Source organism: Pelobates fuscus, chromosome 1 (assembly GCF_036172605.1).
Source record: "Pelobates fuscus isolate aPelFus1 chromosome 1, aPelFus1.pri, whole genome shotgun sequence".
In the NCBI taxonomy this organism is placed as follows: domain Eukaryota; kingdom Metazoa; phylum Chordata; class Amphibia; order Anura; family Pelobatidae; genus Pelobates; species Pelobates fuscus.
The window spans coordinates 375,667,820-375,693,694 of NC_086317.1; the positions used below are offsets into that span (position 1 = coordinate 375,667,820).

Here is a 25,875-nt window from a genome sequence, read left to right on the forward strand (position 1 = left end):
GTGTTCTTCAAACAAAAAAATCAAACAAAAAAAATAGCCAGTGAAGGTAAATAAAAATAATGTACTTCTGGCACAGAAGCTGGGCAATGGCTGCTTCCTTTAAATGCCATTGTGTAAAAGCACAGAAAGGCATGATGTAAGTAAGTTCCCACAATTCCTTGCATGTCACCATTCACACCCTTGTAGAACATTAACTGCAAATGACAGCAGGAACATCATAGACAATGTTGGTCAGGTTTACTTCCCTCCACTTCATGTTCTCTATTAACACTCCAATATCATTTACTGCAGTAAATTAAAATATAACTGCCACCAACAGAATATTGATAACACCTTTTGAAGTACTCAGGAATGTCACTGCTCAGACAAACTGACATTTCTCTAGTTATGAAAATGTAGGAAACATGTTTCACTTACCTTTGTAAATATCGTCTGTTAAATCCCTGTCTTCTACAGTGTGCAGGAGTGAAGCAAATTCTAGCTGAAACAGAAAGACGTGAAAATGCTATTATCATAAATTAATAAGAGTCCGTTTTAGCATACATACATTTTGAAGGATTAACAGACTAGAAGGCAGGAAACAAAAAAATACACATAAGAGATCTATTAAACACTACAATGGTCTTAGTATGTGGAAAACAAAGATGCCGTAAGCTCCTTACACTTAATATCCTAATAAACACACAATATGCCATTGCCAGGATAAAGAGGGGCTCCTTACTGCACAATACGGCGGCTTTTTAACAACATGTTGGCGGCATGTTGTAATCCACAATTAAATTGGATATCTTGTCGCATTATAAAAAACATAATTTCATGACTAGCACACCTCTATGTCAAAATTCTCCAATAACGTATTGGTGGGCTAAGTATTATATGTATCGTTGTCTATCTCAACATTTTCATAAGAAACAAATGGCACGTCAGTAAAGCTATGATATATTTTATATCATTTAAAATATATAGCGAATGGTATGCATTTAAGGAGTAATTTAAATATTTGAGCTACTAAAATACCCCACCTCAAATTTAATTTGCCATTTCATATATTTTTTTTAAAACTAATGGGCAGGTTATAAATCCGGCTCTGGATTTTCACGAAATACTTGACAAAGGTATATGAAAGGCTCAGGAGACAGAGCCTAACTTTGCAAGACAGTGCCAAAGACATACATTGGGGGTATTGATTTATTCAGAAGAGTATGCTGAGCATAATTAGGGAATCTGATTGCAGTGGCCCTTATCAGATTAGATGGCAGTTTAATATGAAATGTTTATGTAAAAAATGCAAAACTATTTTTTTTTTACCACAAACTTTGACAAACTGGTGAAGAAGTGGCAAAATGTTAAGGCATAATATTCACAATATGAGATAATCTGTAGTGTATACTTTCACAAATGGTAGGCCTTTGTGTGGTAATTTGAACAATCTTCTATAACGCCCAAAAATGAACATAAACCCATCTCTTAAATTCCAATTGTAAAGACTGAAATGGTCAGGTCTCTGATACGACGCTATAGCTTTACAGGATATTGGCAGATGCATAAATTGGAGGTATCACTGTATTCAGAGGATATAGCTGAGCACATAATGGGATTATGCATAGTAGTAGCACACATTATGTTTACAACATACAAGTAAAAAAACATATACGTGTATGTTGAAAATCAGGGGGAAAAAACTACCGTATTTTTCGCTCCATAAGACACACTTTTTTTCCACTCAAAAGTGAGGGGAAATGTCTGTGCGTCTTATGGAGCGAATGTGAAGCTTTACTTACCTGTCTTGTAGCGTGGGCCGGCTTAACAGCGCGCACCGCGGTGCTGGAACTTCAAATTCAAGTTCCGGTTTCCGGCGGGACTGAAAGGAAGTGCGCACAGTGTGTGCACTTCCTTTCAGTCCTGCCGGAAACCGGAACTTGAATTTGAAGTTCCAGTACCGCGGTGCGCGCTGTTAAGCCGGCCCACACTACAAGACAGGTAAGTAATTATGGGACACTATGGGACAAGGGGAGGGGGGACACACTATGGGACAAGGGGAGGACACTATGGGACAAGGGGAGGGGGACACACTATGGGACAAGGGGAGGACACTATGGGACAAGGGGAGGGGGCACTATGGGAGGGAAAGTGCACTATGGGACAAGGGGAGGAGGGAACACTATTAGATGAGGGGAGGGGGGAAACACTATGGGATGAGGGGAGGGGGGAAACACTATGGGATGAGGGGAGGGGGGAAACACTATGGGATGAGGGGAGGGGGGAAACACTATGGGATGAGGGGAGGGGGGAAACACTATGGGATTAGGGGAGGGGGGAAACACTATGGGATGAGGGGAGGGGGGAAACACTATGGGACGAGGGGAGGGGGGAAACACTATGGGACGAGGGGAGGGGGGAAACACTATGGGACGAGGGGAGGGGGGACACTATGGGAGGGAAAGTGCACTATGGGACAAGGGGAGGGGGTGAGAACACTATGGGATGAGGGGTGGGGGGGAAACACTATGGGATGAGGGGAGGGGGGACACTATGGGGTGAGAACACTATTGGAGGAGGGGAGAACACTATTGGACAAGGATGGGTGGTAAGGAACACTATGGGACAGGGGAGAAAAAAAAATATTCTGAACAAACTGTCCCATAGTAAGAAACACTATGGGACAGTTTGTTCAGAATATTTTTTTTTCTGGGTTTCCTCCTCTAAAAACTAGGTGCGTCTTATGGTGTGGTGCGTCTTATGGAGCGAAAAATACGGTAAATCTTAGTCCAATATTTAGCAGAGATTGGCAGTGAAATGGCTACATAATAAGTGTCAAATTACCCTTGGTAAATAGCCTGTGATGACTACTATATATACTCTTATGTTGCCGTTGTGTTTTCTGTGACGGCTATAAGCTTCAAGACAAACATTCTAAAATCACTTCACATTGAAATATTTTTACTCCCTGTATTTTGTGACCTGTTATTACCAAAAATACCCTGACATTAAGAGTTAATTAACATACAAACAGTTAATAAACATTTTGCGATTTGAAAATTCCCATTGTAGTGGCTGTATGTATATTACATTTGGTGCAATTTAACTTGTGCCACTAAGTTAATTGTGTAATTGCACTAATGAAAACATGCATGCATGCATTTAGTTATGCATTTTTCCATTAAAGGTTTATCTAAAAACAGCTTACAAAACCCACAGATCTATTGTCTAAAGCCTTTGCAAGCCTTCCCCTTCTAACCCCACCCAGACTTTCTCTGGCTGTCCAATCATAGACTTCCCAATGCAGCACAATAAGAAGCCTTTTCAAGAGAGGTACTCTGGGCAATTGCTGCCTCTTAAATTTAAAACTACTGAGCTAACTAAACCAGGAAGTAACAAGACCTGTTGTCTGATTGACAGCCAGGGGGTGTAACAAGGTTAATTTATAAAAGTGCCAATTTCTATTGAAATCTGCACTTTTTGCAAAAAGAAAAAAAAAAAGGACACACACCCCAGGTGGAAATGTTGGATAACAATCAGTCCTAATACTGGTGTTACCTATTTGAAGTACAGTATTTGGTGTACTTCCCAGTGGTGAAACTAATAAAGAGGGTGCTGGTGCAAGAATTCCCCTGTATAACAGTGCCCAAAAGGTAAATCTTAAACAACTGTACAACTCCCATGATACTTTGCCAGCTGAGAATCTACCTGTTGCCAATGCTTGCAGGGTTGTGTTTGTATATATATATGCACATTGTCACACACAAATATTGCTGCACACTGTAGACACAAACAGAGTCAAAAAGGTGGATACATTTAAATAACTGTAGGTTTTTTAGTATCACGCCAATCGCCAAACACCTACAGTCTTGGGATAGTGCACAAGTAACTCTTTCTTTTGTTTTTTCTTGTATGTATTAGGACTGATGTGCACTATAGTCATTGCTGCCGCCCAGGAGTAGTGAGAGTCTGAGCTCAGGGTTTAATTTTGTATATTTGTATTTGCTTTTGTATTACACAGCCATGTTACAGTTCTGCCACCCTGCTAAGGGTTGATACGTATGTAGGGGTTTAGAAATATACCCCTCTCTGTCTCATTAGAGATTTTACCTGAAAGCAGCCAGGTGAATTGTTAGTGTAGGACTTATCTAAGAGGTTTGCCTTGATGTGGCAGGTGAGCTAACACTTTTATGGCCATTGGAGTGATATTAAAAATCTACAGTTGCTTAAATGTGCAGTGATCTGGAATAGTTCACAAGCAACTTTCCTCTTTTTTTTTTTTTTTTTTAAATTGGATTTATAGGGGCTAATGTTTACTTTAGCCATTGCTACCGCCCAGGAGTAGTGGGAGTTTCAGTGCAAGGCTTAATTTTGTATGTTAAAATTTTACAAGGCTACTTGAAATCACCTATCCTGGCAAACTAATATGGGGGATTTAGTTACACACAAATATACTTTGCAGCTCTCCAAGTCCAGCTGTGCACTATGATTGCCTTCCCTGGGTGAGCCCCAGTAACTCTGGTTCCAAGCTCCCAGCAGCCCTGCCTCCCTCTCTTGCACAAGGGAATTACTGGCTGTGCCAGCGCTGACAGGTAGGGCCTCATGGCATCTGTATGCATATTGCACAATGGCTAGTAACAGCAAGCCCCCCTACTGGCTAGGCACCTAGTACAGTTGCACTGATGTTGATATTTCCACTTTCATCTTGCAGTCAGTCACTGTTTGATCAAATCATGACTGTTTTGACAGAAAAATACTTCAGGATATTCAATTCACATTTCCAGAGAAACTTAAAATACTGAATCCAGATGTAAATAAAAAAAAAAAAAAAAAAATAGCTGCTCACCTTGAGAACCCACAAGCAGAGGATTATTTAAGTGTTTATTTTCCTCCCTCCCATTCCCTCCATCCTCTTCCTTATGTACCGTATATACTCGAGTATAAGCCGACCCGAATATAAGCCGAGGCCCCTAATTTTACCCCAAAAAACTGGGAAAACGTATTGACTCGAGTATAAGACTAGGGTCGGAAATGCAGCAGCTACTGGTAAATTTCTAAATAAAATTAGATCCTAAAAAAATTATATTAATTAAATATTTATTTACAGGGTGTGTATATAATGAGTGCAGTGTGTGTATGAATGCAGTGTGTGTGTATGAGTGCAGTGTGTATATGAGTGCAGTGTATGTGTGTGTATGAATGCAGTGTGTGTGTGAGTGCAGTGTGTGTGTATGAATGCAGTGTGAGTGTGTGTGATGCAGTGTGTGTTTGTGTATGTGTTGCAGAGCCTTGGTGGGGGGGGTGGGCATTTTTATTTTTAAATTCTTTATTTTCTATTTTGTAAGTCAAATTAAAATTAAAGAAAGAAGAAGGGGTTACTGCGCTTTTTGTATGGCAAATAATCATTACAGAACAAAGAGGGGGTTAATGCACATCAGTCATGACACGGATTCACAAATCCCTACATAATGTTGATATGTTTGTTTATGAACAGGGTGCCAATATTAAAATAGTGATGGGGACACAAGCTCAGTTGGCACTGTAGTGTTAAGGTGCAGTTTTTGATGGTAGTTTTTTTTTTCTTTTTGGAGTTTTACTAGATCGTCTCCTTTCCTCTCCTTTGAGTATTCCATGGTGGGCATTTTTATTATATTTTTTTTAATTATTATTTTAATATATATATTTTTTTATTATTATTTTTATTTTATTATTATTTTTAAAATATTATTATTTATATTTTATTAATATTTTTTTTATTATTTTTTTTATTTTCCTTTTTATTAAGTTTTTCCTTTTTTTTTTACAAAACATTAAATTTTAACATTTGTACTTAATCCATAAAACATGATTCTGTTATGAATCCAACATGCAAAACATTTCCATACATTTATATCCAAACCATAGAATATTTTTAGTCCATATCCAAAAAAAAGAAAATTTTTATTAATTGCATTTATTGTCTCAACAATATATAATGGGTAATCTCTAATTCGTTGTGATTTTAGATCGGTTCTATTCTATTCTATTTGATTTATGTCTATTATAAGAGAGTTGTATATCTCTCTTAGTAGGTTTTTGTTTTTGTTATCGTTATACCAGGTTGTTCCTTTTTCCATCTCTAATTGGTTCAGAATTTGTTCTTTTATGTGGTGTAAGTTAGGGATTTCTATTTTTTTCCATGATCTTGCAATCAACAACTTTAGGGCCATAAAACAGTGAATAACTAATATTTCATTTTTTTTTTGTTTAATTTGTTATTATAAATATGCAGTATAGCAGTTTCTGGTGTAAAGTTTAGCTGTATATTACTTATCTGTGTTATTATTTTATATATAAGCTCCCATATTGGTTGAATTCTTGGGCAGCTCCACCATATATGTAGCATAGAGCCGTCTAGATTAAAGCATCTCCAACAATTTGGAGGGTTAGTGTGACAAATTTTATTTAATCTCTTTGGAACCATATACCATCTGTAACTGACTTTAATAAAGTTTTCCAATATATTTAGGGAGTGGAGGTTTTTTTAATTTTTTGAAAAGCTTGGCACCATGAATTAAAGTCAACTTTGCTATCCAATTCTCTTTCCCATTTTTTAAGGATCACGGGAGTATTTGGTTGGTTTGTAAGATTAAGTAACTCTAATATTGTGGAGTATTTTTTATTCATGGTTTCTTTGGTTAGGATCTTTCTAAGTAACTTTCCTGTATCCCCATTGTATTTTATCAGGTGCATCTTTAGGAAGCTTTTAATACGTAAATAACTAAAAATTTCTCTAGATGGTAAGTCTAATCTTGTTCTTATGGTCGGGTAGTCTTCTATCTGATCGTTTCTATATAGATCATTGATACAGGTATCGAAATTTTTATACCAATTTTCCATATTTATATCCTCCATAATATTTTCTACCAAATTTATAGATAAAGTGTCTGGGATTAGATCCGCTATTCCCATTTTTTTTTTTATAATATACCATTCATTTATTGTTTGTGAGATAATTTTACTTTTGGTTTCTGGTAAACAGGCCCTTTTGTTTATGTTGGCCCAGAGTAATATTTCTAAATTTGTCAACTCCTCTCTGTATAGTTCTAATTTGTACCATGCTTGTTCTTTGCAATCTTTAGCTTGTATGTTTAGGGCATGTGACATCATAATTACATGATAGGTATTTATTATTAATGGGTATCCCAAGCCACCCCGGTGAGTTTTATTCGTTAATGTTAATGAATTAATTCTGGGTTTCTTGCCCCTCCATATAAAATCTGTAAAACTTTTCTGTATTAGATTTAGCCAGTGAGTTGAGATCTTGAGAGGTATCATACGGAACAGGTAGATCCATTTTGGGACTATGTAGGCCCCAATCGTGTTTATCCGGCCCCACCATGAAATTTTGTAGTGCCTCCATTCCCTCAAAAGTCTATTCATTTCTTTTAATTGGTTCATAAAATTTATTTCCATTAAACGGTCTACATCGGATGTTAACAGAATGCCTAAGTATGGTAACTGTGTAATTGACCAGTTAAATTGGTAATTTTGTCTTAATCTTTGTAGCTGTGTTTTATCTATGTTTGTGGTTAGAGCTGAGGTTTTGTTGATATTCATTTTAAAGTTGGAGACCTCCCCATATTGTGTTATCTCTTGTAATAACTGTGGTAGCGAGTTTTCTGGGTCTGTAATGGTCAGTATTACGTCATCTGCGTAGAGACAGATTTTGAGTTGTTCATTGGGAATATTGATTCCTTTTATGCCTGTATTTTGTCTGATACTGCATGCCAGAGGTTCTACAGAGATGACATATAACAGCGGAGAGAGTGGACAGCCCTGTCTCGTGCCGTTAAGGATTGTGAACCATTCTGATCTTAAGTCTCTACCTATAATTCTAGCAGACGGCACTGAGTAAAGGGCCTCCACTGCCCCCGTAAACCAGCCTTCAAAACCCATTTTTTGCATAGTTTGTTTTAGGAAATCCCAGCTGACCCTGTCAAACGCTTTTTCGGCGTCAATAGACAGGGTCAGCTGGGACATCCCACTTTTCTGAGCCCAGTCCAATATCTCTATCATTCTTCTAGTGTTATTATTAGATTGTCTCCCGACCACAAAACCTATCTGGTCTTTGTGTATGATTTCTGGCATTACTAGTTGAAGTCTGTTCGCCAAAATTGCTGAATAGAGAATTAGATCCTAAAAAAATTATATTAATTAAATATTTATTTACAGGGTGTGTATATAATGAGTGCAGTGTGTGTATGAATGCAGTGTGTGTGTATGAGTGCAGTGTGTATATGAGTGCAGTGTGTGTGTGTATGAATGCAGTGTGTGTGTGCAGTGTGTGTGTATGAATGCAGTGTGAGTGTGTGTGATGCAGTGTGTGTTTGTGTATGTGTTGCAGAGCCTTGGTGGGGGGGTGGGCATTTTTATTTTTAAATTCTTTATTTTCTATTTTGTAAGTCAAATAAAAATTAAAGAAAGAAGAAGGGGTTACTGCGCTTTTTGTATGGCAAATAATCATTACAGAACAAAGAGGGGGTTAATGTACATCAGTCATGACACGGATTCACAAATCCCTACATAATGTTGATATGTTTGTTTATGAACAGGGTGCCAATATTAAAATAGTGATGGGGACACAAGCTCAGTTGGCACTGTAGTGTTAAGGTGCAGTTTTTGATGGTAGTTTTTTTTTTCTTTTTGGAGTTTTACTAGATCGTCTCCTTTCCTCTCCTTTGAGTATTCCATGGTGGGCATTTTTATTATATATTTTTTTAATTATTATTTTAATATATATATTTTTTTATTATTATTTTTATTTTATTATTATTTTTTAAATATTATTATTTATATTTTATTAATATTTATATTTTTTTCGTCCCCCCTCCCTGCTTGATACATGGCAGGAAGGGGGGCTCTCACTCCCTGGTGGTCCAGTGGCATTGGCAGTTCAGTGGAGCGTTTACTTACCTCTCCTGCAGCTCTCTTCTCCTCCGCGCCGGTCCGGTCAGCTCCCTCTGCAAGTCCCAGTGTAAGTCTCGCGAGAGCCGCGCTCTGACCCCGCGGCTCTCGCGAGACTTACAGTGGGAGCTGACAGGGGAGCTGACCGGACCGGCACGGAGGAGAAGGGAGCTGACAGGAGCTGCAGGAGAGGTAAGTAACAGCTTCCTGCCAGCCCCCCTCCTCCTCCAATGTAAATTGCCATAATACAGACAGTGACTCGAGTATAAGTCGAGTTGGGGTTTTTCAGCACAAAAAAATGTGCCGAAAAACTCGACTTATACTCGAGTATATACGGTAAATAATTTATTGGAAAAAGTTCAAAACTGCACACCTCGATAACATCAGAATAAAATAGTCTAATAACAATGGCCATGATTTTCACACAAATGAACAAACTAGTGTTTACCTAAATGTTTTATTCCTGTTAATACAAATCTGCATAATGCCGCCATGTCTGACATGCGAAAGTCTCAGAGTAAGCTCAAGAAGCTCCACTGTACACTTTGTTTAGCACTAAGTCGCAAGGTTTCTAGTCTTACTCTCCTTCTACAACTATTTGTGATTATGATACGTTATGGTTTTTTTCATAAATAAAATATAAAATTAAGAATTAAAAAAAAATAACTCAACTGCTGTGCAGAGCGCAAAGAGACCACACTTCCTTCTACTGATTCCAACCTCTTTCTCCTACCTGTTTGTGGTCCTTTGACTTCATCATAAATGACCATACATGACAAATAACTACAGTCAGCGTCTAAGTTCACAAACTCCAGGACCTCAATCAGTGGTTCAGTTAATGGCAACACAGCCACTACACCTTCCTGTAGAGGTTATGTTGTCTAGTGTCTCCTGATGAATTGCCTTAGCGGAATATCAAACCATTTGAAATATACAAAGGATGTTTCCAACACCACTACCCCATGTCTGCTACGTAAACACACTTATGTCAATTTCATCCAACATATTAAAGGAGCACTATAGAGTGCTATAGGGTTAAAACCACCATCTTGCCACCCTGGTACCCTCATGCCTCCCTAAATGTAGTAACATCTTACTTGTATTAAAGTCTGGAGCTGCTTACTTTGTCCCTGTTTCCTATAGACCCGCCCACTGCCTGCTGACATCAGCAGAAGTGGTAGCTTGATCCAACCACAATGCTTCCCCATAGGATTGGCTGAGACTGACAAAGAGGCAAATCAGGGGCAGAGCCAGCACAATTCCAACACAGCCCTGGCCAATCAGCATCTCCTCATAGAGATGAATTTAATCAATGCAACTCTATGAGGAAAGTGCAGTGTCTGCATGCAGAGGGAGGAGACACTGAATGTTTGGATGCATTTTAGGCAGTCATGACCCAGGAAGGATCTCTAACAGCCATCTGAGGAGTGGCCAGTAGAGTTATCACTAGGCTGTAATGTAAACACTGCATTTTCTCTGAAAAGACAGTGTTTACAGCAAAAAGCCTGAAGGTAATGATTCTACTCACCAGAACAAATTCAATAAGCTGTAGTTGTTCTGGTGACTATAGTGTCCCTTTAACTGGCAGTATGTGTTAGGCAGTTAGGGGAATATATATCCCCTCTCACAGGAGCTCAAGAATCCCTGAAAAATGTGTTACCCATGGCTCCCAAATGCTAGAGATTGCAGTGAAGTAAGGTGAATAATTATCACAACCTGTTTAGAGCTTTAATATGACATTATGTAATTGATTTACCGGTATCAACCTGCGAGTGCAGAATGATATGCTAATGCATCTAGGAGGTTAATGGCAATGTGATCTACACTATTATACACATATACATTCTCACGCTATTTCTTATACTGTATAGGTATTTAGAAAGCTAAGATAATGCTAGAAATAATGTATCAAAAATTCCTAATATTGTATTCTACCGTTATTTCCCTCATTATAATATTTTAGAATTAGCAGAGGTTGTTGTAATTCCCAACAGAGAAATTGAACTCAGAAAGTGTGATTTGGTGTCTGACAGAACAGATTCCTTTACATTAAACACTCTCTCTGGAAGCAGGTCAAGCAGTACATCTGTGAAGTCTGTGTCGGAATATTTGATGTGTGTGTGTGTATATTTATTAGTAATACACATGTATGCATAACACAAAGCACGCATGACTGTGGAAAGATTCATGTATGTAGTATATACATGTGTAATATTTTTGAGAAAATATTACGATTAATAACAGCCATCAAGATCTCAAACCTACTACTTTTAGCACCATTCGTCGACTCTGTTCATAGCATAATCTCTAGCATAAAACCAATAACACACGACCATTGCAATAAGAATTTGATTACCTTCAGAAACTAATTACATTCACTTTAAAAAGGTTATTATCTTGAGAAAATTTACATTTGAAAATGGCAGCACAATGTGGCTATTATAGTCTGTTTGCATTAAGATAAAATTATATTTTTTTTCAAAGACTGCTTATTATATCTTGAATAAAAAAGAAAAGAAAAAAAAGAAATTAGAAACTTTGCACATCCTGAGTTAGGGTGTATATTTTAGAAGTGACTGTTAGATTACTGCCTGCCTTCCGAAAATGTGAAACCCTGCTATTTCAAATCGATGTCTCATTTTTATGGTTTATATATGGTTTATATATATTGAAAAACAATCGCCGGGGTGAAGCTTACAGCGCAGAGTTTTCCATTTACTATCTGATGTAACTGCAGCTTTTGTACGGCCCAAACAAAGGTTTCACATAGACAAGCCTTGGACTGGACCTTTTAACAGACTCAGAGCGCATGTGCATGTTCTGAGCAGGCAAGAGGAAGGAGGGATTGAATTTACCCCCTCTCCCTCAACAGAAGGCATTTGAGAGGCAGAGGGGGCTTTACTTAAGTAGGGTGGAAGGGAGGGGGGTGAATGCTTCCCCTTGCAGGCTCTGCTTGCAAGGGAGAAGCTAATTATGTCCATTGCCTGGGTGATTTTTGCACAAAATGGACATTTGTCAGTCTGGAACACCAAAGTCAGATATCTCACATCATCCTGACCCCTACCACCATGACCTAAAAGCAGACGTTTATGAAGAAAAAAAAAAAAAAAAAAAGCACAAAATGCAATATGTACGTATAGTTCTGAAACTCTAGATCCCTTTACAAATGGTTTACATTTTTTTTTTTTTTTAAGAGATTGCCCAATGTCCATTTGAGCCGATAAACATTTAAAACATTTTTTTGTTTACAGTACAGTAGTGGCTTCTATTTCAGATGTCTGGGCATCATGGGAAATGTAGTTCACCAACATCTACAGAGATCCAAGTTTAGCCATCACTGCCTTATGGCATCATTGACAGCCCAGAATATAAGAAGAGGTAGAATTTTCTTTTATTTATTTTTTTTAAACTGAAATTGCTTGCTCAATTCATGTGAATATAAATGACAGGAGAGCTAATAGCCAAAAGATATAGTGATATACGGTCTTGTACTTTCCATGAGCAGGAGGTTAACGGCTGTGTGGTACTTTCTCTTATAGCGTCTTCTTTCTTCGGCTAATAGGTTCCAGGCTCAATGCAATGTCAAGGCTCATTTTCAGTGAGGACATATTTTATGCGGCTGACAGGCTACTTAGATCCTGACTACTTAGAATGATTTTCCTACATTTTATTTTAAGGTGAACGAATATTTATGCGTAAGGAGTAATAATCTCACATAAGCAGTGTAATGAATAACCAGCATTTTTTTTTCTTGATGTGTTTAATTTATATAATTATTTATTAAAGGGGAGCTGTCATATTTCTGCAAATTACACAATTCAATAAAATATAGAAAAATCACCTATAACCTGTGATAACATGTCTCTTTTCTTTTTCGTGTGCTTTACTTTTCTTTGAACACAATATTGTCCAGTACCTTCCCAGGCAGAGCCAGGCACATGTTACAAATGTAGAGGAAAAAGAAAAACAATGGGGTAGATTTACAACATACTTAATTGTCTAATTTTCTGTGGATTTTTAGGAGAATTTTCGGTGCAGATTCTTAAATTGATTAGATATTTTTTTTCAGCTTTTGCTTTTTTTTGTTGTTGCTCCTTTTATGTATTTTTTTTTTTTTTACTATGCACCATTTTTTCACTAGTGCAACAGATTTGTTCATATTTTTGCCACAAAAAACAACTAAATAAATATCGGACACTTTTTTGGTGTTTTTTTTAAATGGAAATTCCTGTGAAAACTGGCAGAATTTACTCTGGAAAAAAACAGTCACTATGCAGATCAGTTTAATAAACATGATCAAAATAATGATTAAAACACTGATAAATACCCTTTTGTTTTATTCCTCCTCTCTGAATGTCGCTCTGCCAGGTGCAAAGGAAAGAGCTTAAAACTATGATGAACTGAGAGAGCTAAGATTAAGGCACCTAGTGGCAAGATTTAAAGGGACACTATAGTCACCTGATCAACTTTAGCTTAATGAAGCAGTTTTGGTGTATAGAACATGCCCCTGCAGCCTCACTGCTCAATCCTCTGCCATTTAGGAGTTAAATCTCTTTGTTTATGAACCCTAGTCACACCTCCCTGCATGTGACTTGCACAGCCTTCCATAAACACTTCCTGTAAAGAGAGCCCTATTTAGGCTTTCTTTATTGCAAGTTCTGTTTAATTAAGATTTCCTTATCCCCTGCTATGTTAATAGCTTGCTATACCCTGCAAGAGCCTCCTATATGGGATTAAAGTTCAATTTAGAGATTGAGATACAATTATTTAAGGTAAATTACATCTGTTTGAAAGTGAAACCAGTTTTTTTTTCATGCAGGCTCTGTCAATTATAGCCAGGGGAGGTGTGGCTAGGGCTGCATAAACAGAAACAACGTGATTTAACTCCTAAGTGACAGTGAATTGAGCAGTGAAATTGCAGGGGAATGATCTATACACTAAAACTGCTTTATTTAGCTAAAGTAATTTAGGTGACTATAGTGTTCCTTAAAAAAAAACTGTTGATTTAGATCTTTAAATTTACTTTTCACTACTCACAAATACATATTTGTTAGATATAAGGGACAGGTAACCATTTATTAAACATCCTGGGAAGTGAAGCTCTGCTTTAAAGCATTACCACAAACTGTGTTATAAATGAGAATATACTATGCAACATCTGACTCCTGCCAAAAACATTGGGACAGGGAACTCCCCCAGGCGGTCTAGATTTGCTAAGCCCCTGACAATATGGTTTTATTATTTTATTTTTCTGGAAACAAAGAATAAGAGTTTATCTCTTTACTGATCATCCCATCCACTTTCAAGCCGTATAAGAGAATTCCTTGCCCTGTGTTCTCTCATATCTTGACCACTCGGATTAGATAATGTAGTGATCATGGAGAGGTGCGTGAGTGGACTATGTGACTATTGACCTACCAATGCACACCGGTATTTATATCTACGTCCATGGGAAGTGAAGGAGAACAAAGAGATGAAGAAGAGGGGAGGAATAGAGCAAACATGACTGTTGCCAGGGTTTAGATGGCTTCAGAGTTCTGAGGTTTCAATTTTTAAATTGTTTGCTCAGAGAACAGCAAACAGAGCCACTAATAAGTATACAAGTCTAATAATGATTTAATACAATCATTCTTAACCCCTGGGCTCTCTAGCTATCTCAATATTTATTTTTGGGTTCAACAGACACATCATATTCATCAGGCTCCAGGCTACTTCCTACAATAACGTACATTTTGTAGCAGTACTGTCTTATCCAGTGCAACAGTGTCCACAAGAACGCCACACTCAGGGCACCATAACCACTACAGCTCACCCCAGTGCTTTAGAACAGTTTAACTTCTTACATGAGATCTGCCAGGTGCAACTCCCTGCCTCCACTACATGAGCGAAAGAGCCAAAAGTTCCCAAGCTATCATCTGCAGTAGTGGTGGCAGGGAGCGGTGGACACCACGTAAAAAGTCAATGCGTTCTGTTCTAAAACAGCTTGACTCATTACAATGGGCACTCCTGGTACCATAACCACTAAAGAGCACTGTAGCGTTTATGATGTTTGCCGTTTTTTTTTTTTTTTTTTTTAAATATTTAATGTAATATGGTTGAAGAATAAATATATATATAAATATATCTGCACAAATACACTAAAAAGTGAGCAGATGAGGCTTACATCTATCAGAGAAGGATCTTGTCAAAAGACAAGCTTATAACCAATATCAGCTTTCCACAGCAGTCCTACTTGAAATGTAAAGCGGGAGATAGGGGGGTACCTTGAAAATAATTTTAGCTTTCCCTATTAATATCCAAATTATAGGGGGCAGGGCCTGACAGCTGACCAAGCTGGACGCATGGGACTAGAGCTCCTCAGGAAATACAGCTAAAAACTTGAATTTCAGAGTGCAATCTTGGCACAAACCTTACTTACTTCCTGAGGGAACACTCTGCCAATTGTCTGACTAACTTCTGCCTGGTTCCTGCGGGCATTCTTCGTGACAAAGGATCGTGCGGCCTGCTGTTATGCTGGAGGCAGGGGATGCGGACGATTCTCTGCCCTGGTGTGCCAAAAACCCTATGCCCGAGCTCGGTTCCCACGGTGCATCACAGCAGTCCTCCAGTGTGGACCCGTTTTTCCAAAAGATCGACCAGTTGTGGGAGCAATTCTGGGAGACTAAGTAGCCGCATGCTTCCTCGACTTCCATTAGGTCGGGCCATGGCCTCACAGGTCCCGACAGCTGCACGGTGCATCAAAGTGAGACCTCATTTGGATATCTCCTGCATGGTGTTGCGAAGCAGGAGACGCAAGTGGAGACCACGACTGGTGACTAGGTCCTGGCGACCTAACTCTCAAGCTGGCACATACCTACCTGAACAGCGTGTTGCACGAGGAATCTACTCATGGTATGACCTAAAAGGGCAGCAAGCATTGATGTCTCTCCCAGGACGCTTATTAGTCACAGCAATGGCCAGACCTGTTCAGACCACAGGAAGCATTGTCCGGACGAGTGTGGTGGCTGAAGTCCAGTGGGGCATCCTGTTCATCTTGTATGGACTCAAGTACCACAAAGACATTCCTCCCTCTAAGGGCATCGGCTGAGCAGGCTATGCTCCTCATATACAGCAAAATATATTTTACTATAGGATTGCTAGAGTTTGATCTCATGTCTTGCAGTTAACCACAAAATATGCTGTGGTCTGAACTCTCAGCTCTAAAACTGGCTGGATTAACATAGGGGCTGATGGAGCTGCAGCTCCAGGCCCAGGCCCAGGCCCAGGCCCATGGAATAGGCCCATTTACACACTACTCTTAGGTTTGCCACCTGACTGGTATTTTAAGGCACAGCCAGTATTTGAGGCTGCCTGGCCATGACGGTATTGCAGTAATATCGGCAATACAAATGCAAATATTTTTCTCAGTATAAACAGAGATTACTCTGCAATACCAGCACCGGCCATACTGTGTATGGAGAGAGGCAGGGATAGGAAGTTACAGCATCTACCTGCCTCTCTCTACTCACTGATCCGTGGGGGGAGCAGCTATACAGCACAGAGAGTCCAGACAGCAGCTCCCGGGCTGCAGAGATAGCCTACAGCTCAGGTGAGTGAGGGATGGGGGGAAAGGCTGCAGGGGGACATATGGACACTGAGACACTAGGGGACACTGAGACACTGGGAAAAATGGGGACAATGAGACACTAGGGGACACAGTGAGACATGGGGATGGTGTGAGACATAAGGAGACACATTGGGACATGGAGACACAGTGTCCCCATGTCTCCTAGCCAGTGTCCCTAGTGTCTCAGTGTCCCCTTGTCTCCCAGTGTTTGTGTCCCTATGTCTCTGTGTCCCCATGTCTTAGAGTGTCCCCAAATGTCTGTATCCCCATGTCTCCCAGTGTCCCTATATTTCTCTCAGCCAGTGTCCCTAGTGTCTCAGTATCCCCATGTCTCCCACTGTCTGTGTCCCCATATCTCTGTGTCCCCAGATGTCTCAGTGTCCCCATGTCTATATCCACAAGTGCTCCCATGTCTCCCAGTGTCCCCAAGTGTCTGTGTCCCCATGCCTCCCAGCCAGTGTCCCTAGTGTCTTTGTCCCCTAGTCTCCCAGTGTCTGTGTTTTCATGTCTCTGTGTCCCTAGTGTCTTAGTGTTACTTAAATGTCTGTGTCCCCATGTATATGTGCCCCTAGTGTATGTGACCCAATTTCTCCCAGTGTCCCCATGTCTGTATCCACAAGTGCCCCCATGTCTCCCAGTGTCCCCAAGTGTCTTAGTGCCCCCATGTGTCTCAGTGTCCACGGGTCTCTCAGTGTCCCCGTGTCTCACTGTGTCCCTATGTCTCTCAGTGTCCCCTAGTATCCTAGTGACACAGGACACACAGACATGGGGAGAAATCTGGACACAGACACTAGGAAACTAGGGGACTGGGTGACATAGGGACACTGACACTGTGATACATAGGGACACTGATGCCAGGCTGGCCTTCCAATTCTTTGGACAGACATGTCCCCTTTTTGGGCATGTTCTCCCTTTTGGTAGTTTTGGTCAAGTGATTCACGTCAGTGGCCTACCCTTTTACCCCGCCCATTGACTTCCTGCTTCACTGGACACTGCTGTTAGGGGGCATGGATTTACTTGAAAGAAGAAAGTATATAATAGAGAGAAATTAGCATAGAGTATGTGTTTTCTTATAGCTGCATCCTTTTCCCTCGAACACCAACTCCACCAGATACATGACGCTTGAGAGGTATGACTGTTTTAGTGTTTTTGGTCGATAAGATTCTGTAATTAGGACCCTCATAATTGTCAGCACCAGGCCCCCTGGGCTCTTAATCTGGCCCTGGCTCTAATGCCCTAATTGATCCGGATCACACAGTGGTTTTCACCTCTTGCACACAGTTCAATTACACAGCATGTTGCACCTTTGTTTACAATGTATGGAGCTGTGTCTCTCATGTTTTTTTTGTTTTATTACTTGCCTTCTCATTTACTCTATTAAAAAAATAAAATTAAAAAAAGGCAGTGCCCTGTGCATTTACTGTTACATCTCTACTTTATTAATGTCGAATACACTCTTGTAAAATGCCTCTGCAAGCTTGTAAATTGAACTCTGGACTGCAAAAATAAAGAATTATAAAATATCCAAATTATAGAGTTGAGCATACAAAAATCTGTCTGGTGGATTGGCATTGGATGAAGAATCAAATAGTGAGGAATTAAGCAGATGTTCTTGCAGCAAACAAACAATGTATGTCAGTCAATGCCAGTCTAGTGAGGAGAGAAGCCGAAACTGAGTAGGTGAATAGGGCACAGCAAAATATCATTGGATATCAGAAGCTGCCTTATTTACCTGCTTCACCGTCTGCTCTACTTCGATTATTGGAATCTATATATATATATATAAATCACTTGCCTTAGTGACAATGTAAAACAAAATATAACTGATCATCGTGGTACACAAAATAATTATAATACGGAAATCACCTAGATTGGAAGAGATTAATTTGTTAATATACCAATATTTGTTATTTGCATAGTTCTAGCTCTATATTAAATAGTTAATTCTGAATTAAATAAGTAATGCCGATGTTGTCAAGCGTATTATTGAAGATTTAGTAGTGGGCAAAATCACTAAAGCTCCTGGACCTCCACTTAAAACCTCTTATGCTGATTTTGTAAAAGGGATGTGAGGTCTGATTGCTACTGCCTGCTAATCAATCTGGGGAACATTACAAGGCTCGAACCATCAGTTTTGCATTAAATCACAGCATGGAGCAAAGCTGAGTAAAATTTGTAAATTTCACGCCAACTGAATTGAAAGGGAAATAAATGGAGTAACCTTTGTTGCATATCTTTCTCTATCACTCCTGTGGGCTTAACGTCATTGCACTGTCAGTCTTCAACTCAGCGGGCTATGAGCAGTTACCCCATTGTGGTCAGTAACGACCTACCTTTTTGATAGGCTGCCTGTTACTAATAACAGAAACATATTGAGCCATGAACCATTCACCAAGAGATCACAGATTTGGGGGTAGAACCTGCAAAATGTAGATTTTTATTTTTTTCCCTGATTTTCAAACGTACTATGCAGGGAAGAAAAGGCACCACAGTTAAGTGGTCATTCCATGTCTTTGGTGTAAAAGATAATCAAGCATTCAAATAGCAGGGTGTGATCACATTATTGCCACCCAGTATAACCCAACCCAATGAAAAGGGATAAGTTACTGACTAAGTCAGTAAACTATCAGGATGCACATCATGCCATGATAAAATTCCTGAAAAACAAAGATCCAATTACAACAGTTCAAAGCCATATCTGGTGGTTTGGATTGTAAAACTGGCTAAAATTGTTCAAGTCACCAGAAGAACTACAGCTTAATGTAGTTGTTCTGGTCAGTATAGTTAGTCCCTGCAGGCTTTTTCAGAGAAAAGGCAGTGTTTACATTACAACCTAGAGACACCTCCAGTGGCCACTCCTCAGATGGCTCCTAGAGGTGCTTTCTGGGTCAGTGCTGCACAGTGTGCAGCATGGACATTCAGTGTCTCCAACTCTGCATTGAGATACTGATTGGCTGGCAGCATTTGACTCTGCCCCTGACCCGCCTCCATAACGGAGATCAGAATTAATAATCTCAGCCAATCCAATGCTTTCCTATGGGAAATTGTGATTGGCATTGTGATTGGCCTAAATCATCACTTTGGATGATGTCAGCTAAGGACCCAGGTCAGGGGTAGAGTCAGCACCAGAAGACTGGAATAAAGTTTTTACTATATTTAGGGAGCAGGGGTGAGGGGGGAGGGGCAAGGGCTAGACAGTGCTTTTAACACTATAGGCTCTGGAAAACATGTTTGTGTTCCTGAACCTATAATGCTCCTTTAATTTAACGTTTGTGGTTATTATTGTATTTATTAGGGCTGATGTGTACTATAGGTATTGCTGCTTCCAGGAGTAGTAGGAGTTTGAGCACAGGGCTTAATTTTGTATGTTTGTTTAACACAGCCATGTTACAGTGCTGCCACCCACCCCATGTGATCCCTACTAAGGGTTAATAAGTATGTAGGGGTTTAGAAAAATACCCCTCTCTGTCCCATTACAGATTTTGCATTTTTGCTAAAAGCAGCAAGGTAAATTGTTAGTGTAGGAGTGGGGACCCACCTAAGAGTTTTTGCCTTGGCGTGGCAGTGGAGCTTACACTATTACCTCCACAGTTAACAAAATTCACCATTCCACATTAGGAACCTCATAGTAGCAGTAAACCAACAAAGTACATTTATATTTGCATTTCTTGCATCAGATTTATTTAATCAATAAATTAAACTTGTTAAAAATGTGGTTTTCTTATTTATCGCTACAACCATGCATTTCTCATGATGCAAACAAATTGGTAGTTTTCATGAGACACAGTTGTTACACTTGTCTAGAGTATCCCTGTTCTTATTGTGATAAGTAGGTAACAACAAAGTCTGACAATATTTACACAATTTACATTTTTAGACAAACCACAGATGCAAAGCCAAAAATGTTACATTTGTGGAAATGTGCTTTGAATCTCACTAATTGAGTTCTATTGCCCATGACAAGGAAAGAGAGTAAAGTTCTGCCAAGTGTGCGTCATTTGTGCAGTGTAATTGGAATATATCTCACAGAAAACTGTAAACAAAAAAACAAAAATGAAAAAATAATAATTAAATGGAATCAATTTATTGTAAGCAGGAAATGTGATTATCCTCCGAGAAGTTTAAAAGGTTCACTCTACCACTCTGAAATATAAGTCATAATATATTCAGAAGGAATACATTTTTTACTTTAAATTTAGAAGCAGCTGGGACAAAAGTAAATGACAAAATTAGATATCTGCAAAGTTCCCTTTTAGCTATCCATTATAATAGAACCACATGATGTCTAGGAAACAAGTGAAAACACCGGAAAAAGTCATGCTGGCATTGTCAGTCTTCCATTGCCATCACATTCTAAAGGTACCACAATTATCCAGAATAAGACGTTCTATGAATAAAAATATGAAGAATAATATCTACTAGGCTCATCGCTTGCACTCAAAATAAAGAATTGAGGTATAGTATACAAAAAAAACAAAAACACAAACAAACAAATTAAACAAATAAATAAATGTAAAAAAACAAACAAAAAAAAACACGATTTTGGTATCTACCAACAATTTATATTAAAAAATTAATCTGTTGTCACTGAACTAGCAAATTTGAGCAGTGATTACAATCTATATAGTTTGACAGTCATCCACTGCAGCTGAGAAAGTGATAATGGTAAGGCAATCACGCTGTTACTAGACTTTTGGATTTTGAATTGAAAAACAAACTCTCACAGAGTACCATATGACATTCAGAAATTGTTATCAATCCAGTAACCGGATTGTAATCCAACTCTTTGTTGGGGAAATTAATCACTGCTATAAAGCAAAATTAATATAAACGTATAGCTATTTGTTAATCAAAAACTAAATTGTTAGTAAGTTGGATTGAAATATGCAACTTGCCAGTTAATTTAGTATGACACCTTCTGAAACACTGAACTGCGTTTGGCAAAAATAAAATATATATATATGAGAAGGGAAATATGGGAGTCCATTTATTATAAGTCTGGACTTTATATAAACCAACTAATATTAGATTTTAAAAAAATATATAGAATGGACTAATTATTTTATGTCATCGATTGTAAGCTTCTTTCTCATAGATTGTAAGCTCCTTTGAACGTGTCCTTCTTCACTTCTCAAATATCCCCATCTTATGACTGAAGAAAGAAGCGGATTATGTTTGCGCTATTTAAATGCCAATAATAATAATGCAATAATTCTTGTAGAAATTGTAAACAGGTGCAGAGCTATGGCTTCATAAAAATAGAGGAGAAATCATGTGTAATAAACATATTTTAAAACAATACATGTGTATATTATTATTGAATGCTATTTAATTTGGCCTTTTCGTGCATACAGTAGATCATAATATTTAAAACAGGGAGCACTTGGGAAATCTATTAAAAATAAATATACGTAATACACTCCATTATTAGATTAAAGGGACACTAGTCACAAAAACAACTTTAGCTTAATGAAGCAGTTTTGGTGTATCGAGGATGCCCCTGCAGTCTCACTGCTAAATTCTCTGCCACTTAGGAGTTAAATCACTTTGTTTATGAACCCTAGTCACACCTCCCTGCAGGTGACTTGCATAGCCTTCCTAAACACTTCCTGTAAAGAGTCATCTAAAGTTTATCCTTCCTTTATTCTGTTTAAATAACATTTTCTTATCCCCTGCTATATTAATAGCTTACTAGACCCTGCAAGAACCTCCTGTATGTGATTAAAGTTCAATTTACAGAGAAAGAAATACAATTGTTTAAGGTAAATTACATCTGATTGAAATATTTTTTTTATTTTATTTTTTATGCAGACTGTGTCACTCACAGCCAGGGGAGGTGTGGCAAGGAAAAAAAGTGATTTGACTCCTAAATGGCAGTGAATTAAGCCGTAAAACCTGAGAGACATGATCTATACCAGTGATGGCTAACCTTTTTGAGCCCGAGTGCCCAAACCGCAATACACGCAATACAACTTTTTTTTCCTTAAAGTGCCAACACGGCAATTGAGTGTGTGTGTGGGGGGGGGGGTGCGTGTGTGTGTGTGTGGGGGGGGTGCGTGTGTGTGTGTGTGGGGGGGGTGCGTGTGTGTGTGTGTGGGGGGGGTGCGTGTGTGTGTGTGTGGGGGGGGTGCGTGTGTGTGGGGGGGTGTGGGTGTTGTATGTGAGGGGTGCTGTGTGTGTATGAGGGGTGCTGTGTGTGTGTGTGTGGGGTGCTGTGTAAGTGTGTGTGGGGTGCTGTGTAAGTGTGTGTGGGGTGCTGTGTTAGTGTGTGTGGGGTGCTGTGTTAGTGTGTGTGGGGTGCTGTGTTAGTGTGTGTGGGGTGCTGTGTTAGTGTGGGGGGGGTGCTGTGTTAGTGTGTGGGGGGGTGCTGTGTGTGTGGGGGTGCTGTGTGTGTGTTTGGGGGTGCTGTGTGTGTGTTTGGGGGTGCTGTGTGTGTGTTTGGGGGGTGCTGTGTGTGTGTTTGGGGGGTGCTGTGTGTGTGTTTGGGGGGTGCTGTGTGTGTGTTTGGGGGCTGCTGTGTGTGTGTTTGGGGGCTGCTGTGTGTGTGTTTGGGGGCTGCTGTGTGTGTGTTTGGGGGCTGCTGTGTGTGTTTGGGGGGGTGCTGTGTGTGTTTGGGGGGTGCTGTGTGTGTGTGTTTGGGGGGGGTGCTGTGTGTGTGTGTTTGGGGGGTGCTGTGTGTGTGTGTTTGGGGGGTGCTGTGTGTGTGTGTGTGAGGGGGGTGTTGTGTGGGTGTGTGTGAGGGGGGTGCTGTGTGTGTGTGTGTGTGAGGGGGGTGCTGTGTGTGTGTGTGAGGGGGGTGCTGTGTGTTTGGGGGGGGTGCTGTGTGTGTGTTTGGGGGGTGCTGTGTGTGTGTGTTTGGGGGGTGCTGTGTGTGTGTGTGTGAGGGGGGTGTTGTGTGGGTGGGTGTGAGGGGGGTGCTGTGTGTGTGTGTGTGTGTGAGGGGGGTGCTGTGTGTGTGTGTGAGGGGGGTGCTGTGTGTGTGAGGGGGTGCTGTGTGTGTGTGTGAGGGGGGTGCTGTGTGTGTGTGAGAGGGGTGCTGTGCGTGGGGTAGGGGTGCTGTATGTGTGTGTGAGAGGGGTGCTGTGCTGTGTGGGGGGTAGGGGTACTATGTTGGGGGTAGGGGTACTGTGTGGGGGTAGGGGTACTGCTGGCGGGGTATGGGTACTGTGTGTGAGGGGTAGGGGTGCTGTGGGGGGGTAGGGGTACTGTGTGTGGGGGTAGGGGTACTTCTGGGAAGTAGGGGTACTGCGTGGGGGGTAGGGGTACTGCGTGGGGGTTAGGGGTACTGCGTGGGGGTTAGGGGTACTGCGTGGGGGTTAGGGGTACTGCTGAGGGGTAGGGGTACCTTGTGGGGGGTAGGGATACTGCGTGGGGGGTAGGGATACTGCTGGTGGGGTGTAGGGGTGCTGTGGGGGGTAGGGGTACTGTGTGTGTGTGGGTAGGGGTACTGTGTGTGGGTACTAGGGGTACTGTGTGTGGGGGTAGGGGTGCTGTGTATGGGGGTAGGGGTACTGCTGAGAAGTAGGGGTACTGCTGGGGGTGGTAGGGGTGCTGGGGGGGTAGGGGTGCTGGGGGCTAGGGGTGCTGGGGGCTAGGGGTGCTGGGGGGGTAGGGGTACTGCTGTGGGGGAGTAGGGGTACTCTTGTGGGGGAGGAGGGGTACTGCTGGGGTGGTAGGGGTACTTCTGGGGGGGTAGGGTGCTGCTGGGGGGGTGGGTTGGTGCTGTGGGGGGTAGGGGTGGTGCTGGGGAGATAGGGGTGGTGCTGTGGGGGTAAGGGTACTTCTGGGGGGTAGGGTGCTGCTGGGGGGGGTGGGGTGGTGCTGGGGAGATAGGGGTGGTGCTGTGGGGGTAAGGGTACTTCTAGGGGGGGTAGGGTGCTGCTGGGGGGTGGTGCTGTGGGGGGTAGGGGTGGTGCTGGGGAGATAGGGGTGGTGCTGGGGGGTAAGGGTACTTCTGGGGGGGTAGGGGTGCTGTGTGTCAGTATCCCCCCCTCCCTCCTTCTTACCTTTAATGAAGTGGGGGGGGGAACACAGCCAGCCCTGGTGGTCCGGTGGTGGCAGGCAGTGCTTCCGTGTCGGGAGGCAGGGGAGGGATCTGTGAAGCAGCTCCCCTGTCCTCCCACGCGATGCTGTGTGGAGCGTTGCCATGGTAACGCGCGGCAACGCTCCACACAGCATCGCGCGGGAGGACAGGGGAGCTGCTTCACAGATCCCTCCCCTGCCTCCCGACACGGAAGCAGAGTAGGCGCCTGCCGTTTCGGGCAGGCAGGTGCCTACTCTGCAGTGATGGCGGACCTGTGGCCGCGTGCCCACAGAGAGGGCCCGGCGTGCCACAGGTTCGCCATCACTGATCTATACACTAAAATTGCTTCATTAAGCTAAAGTTGTTTAGGTGACTATAATGTTCCTTTAAAGGAACACTATAATCACCTAAATTACTTTAGCTAAATAAAGCAGTTTTAGTGTATAGATCATTCCCCTGCAATTTCACTGCTCAATTCACTGTCATTTAGGAGTTAAATCACTTTGTTTCTGTTTATGCAGCCCTGGCCACACCTCCCCTGGCTATGATTGACAGAGCCTGCATGAAAAAAAAAACTGGTTTCACTTTCAAACAGATGTAATTTACCTTAAACAGAACTTGCAAAAAAAAAGAAAGCCTAAATAGGGCTCTCTTTACAGGAAGTGTTTATGGAAGGCTGTGCAAGTCACATGCAGGGAGGTGTGACTAGGGTTCATAAACAAAGGGATTTAACTCCTAAATGGCAGAGGATTGAGCAGTGAGGCTGCAGGGGCATGTTCTATACACCAAAACTGCTTCATTAAGCTAAAGTTGTTCAGGTGACTAGTGTCCCTTTAAATACACTACGAGATCCACTGAGGGCAGAAGCTGTGAAGGGTTTTGAACGGACTCAATGAAAGGCAGTCCAGGACTAGCTGACCTTGTGAAGGTGTGAGTGTATTGAATACGATATTCTGTCTAAGCTGGAGAGCTTATAGTAAATAAAGGCTACACAATGAAACCAACACTGTGTACCCTTGCTGTGCCTGGACTTAACCTGTCTGTGATGTCATCGGCTAAATCGTTAATATACATTTTAAAGAAAATGGTGCATCACATGAAGGAAAGATTAATACAAGCTACAGGTGATTTTCAATGTTTATTTGTAACTTCCAGAAAAGTGTAAACATAGTATAATAAGATGTAAAGTATCATGTCTGATTTGTTCAAAAAGCAATATAGCCTTCTTTACTTGTATATGGAAATGTCAGCGCCCCCGGTATAATAATTACACAGCAGTAGCCAGGTATAATAAGTGAATCAATATCTCTAAAGTCTGGTG

General features: G+C 40.9%; 1 protein-coding gene across 2 annotated transcripts in view; it reads right to left on the bottom strand.

The window, feature by feature from the left end:
• The window catches only part of ENOX1 (ecto-NOX disulfide-thiol exchanger 1), a 597,059-nt gene that overhangs the window by 369,888 nt on the left and 201,296 nt on the right, over nt 1-25,875 (bottom strand). Inside the window, exon 4 of one of the 2 annotated variants that reach the window (XM_063425978.1) lies at nt 418-477. In XM_063425978.1, coding sequence (XP_063282048.1) covers nt 418-477 — 60 coding nt within the window. Of the gene's footprint in view, nt 1-417; nt 482-25,875 lie in introns of both variants that reach the window. The other variant, XM_063425979.1, reaches the window with a different exon arrangement.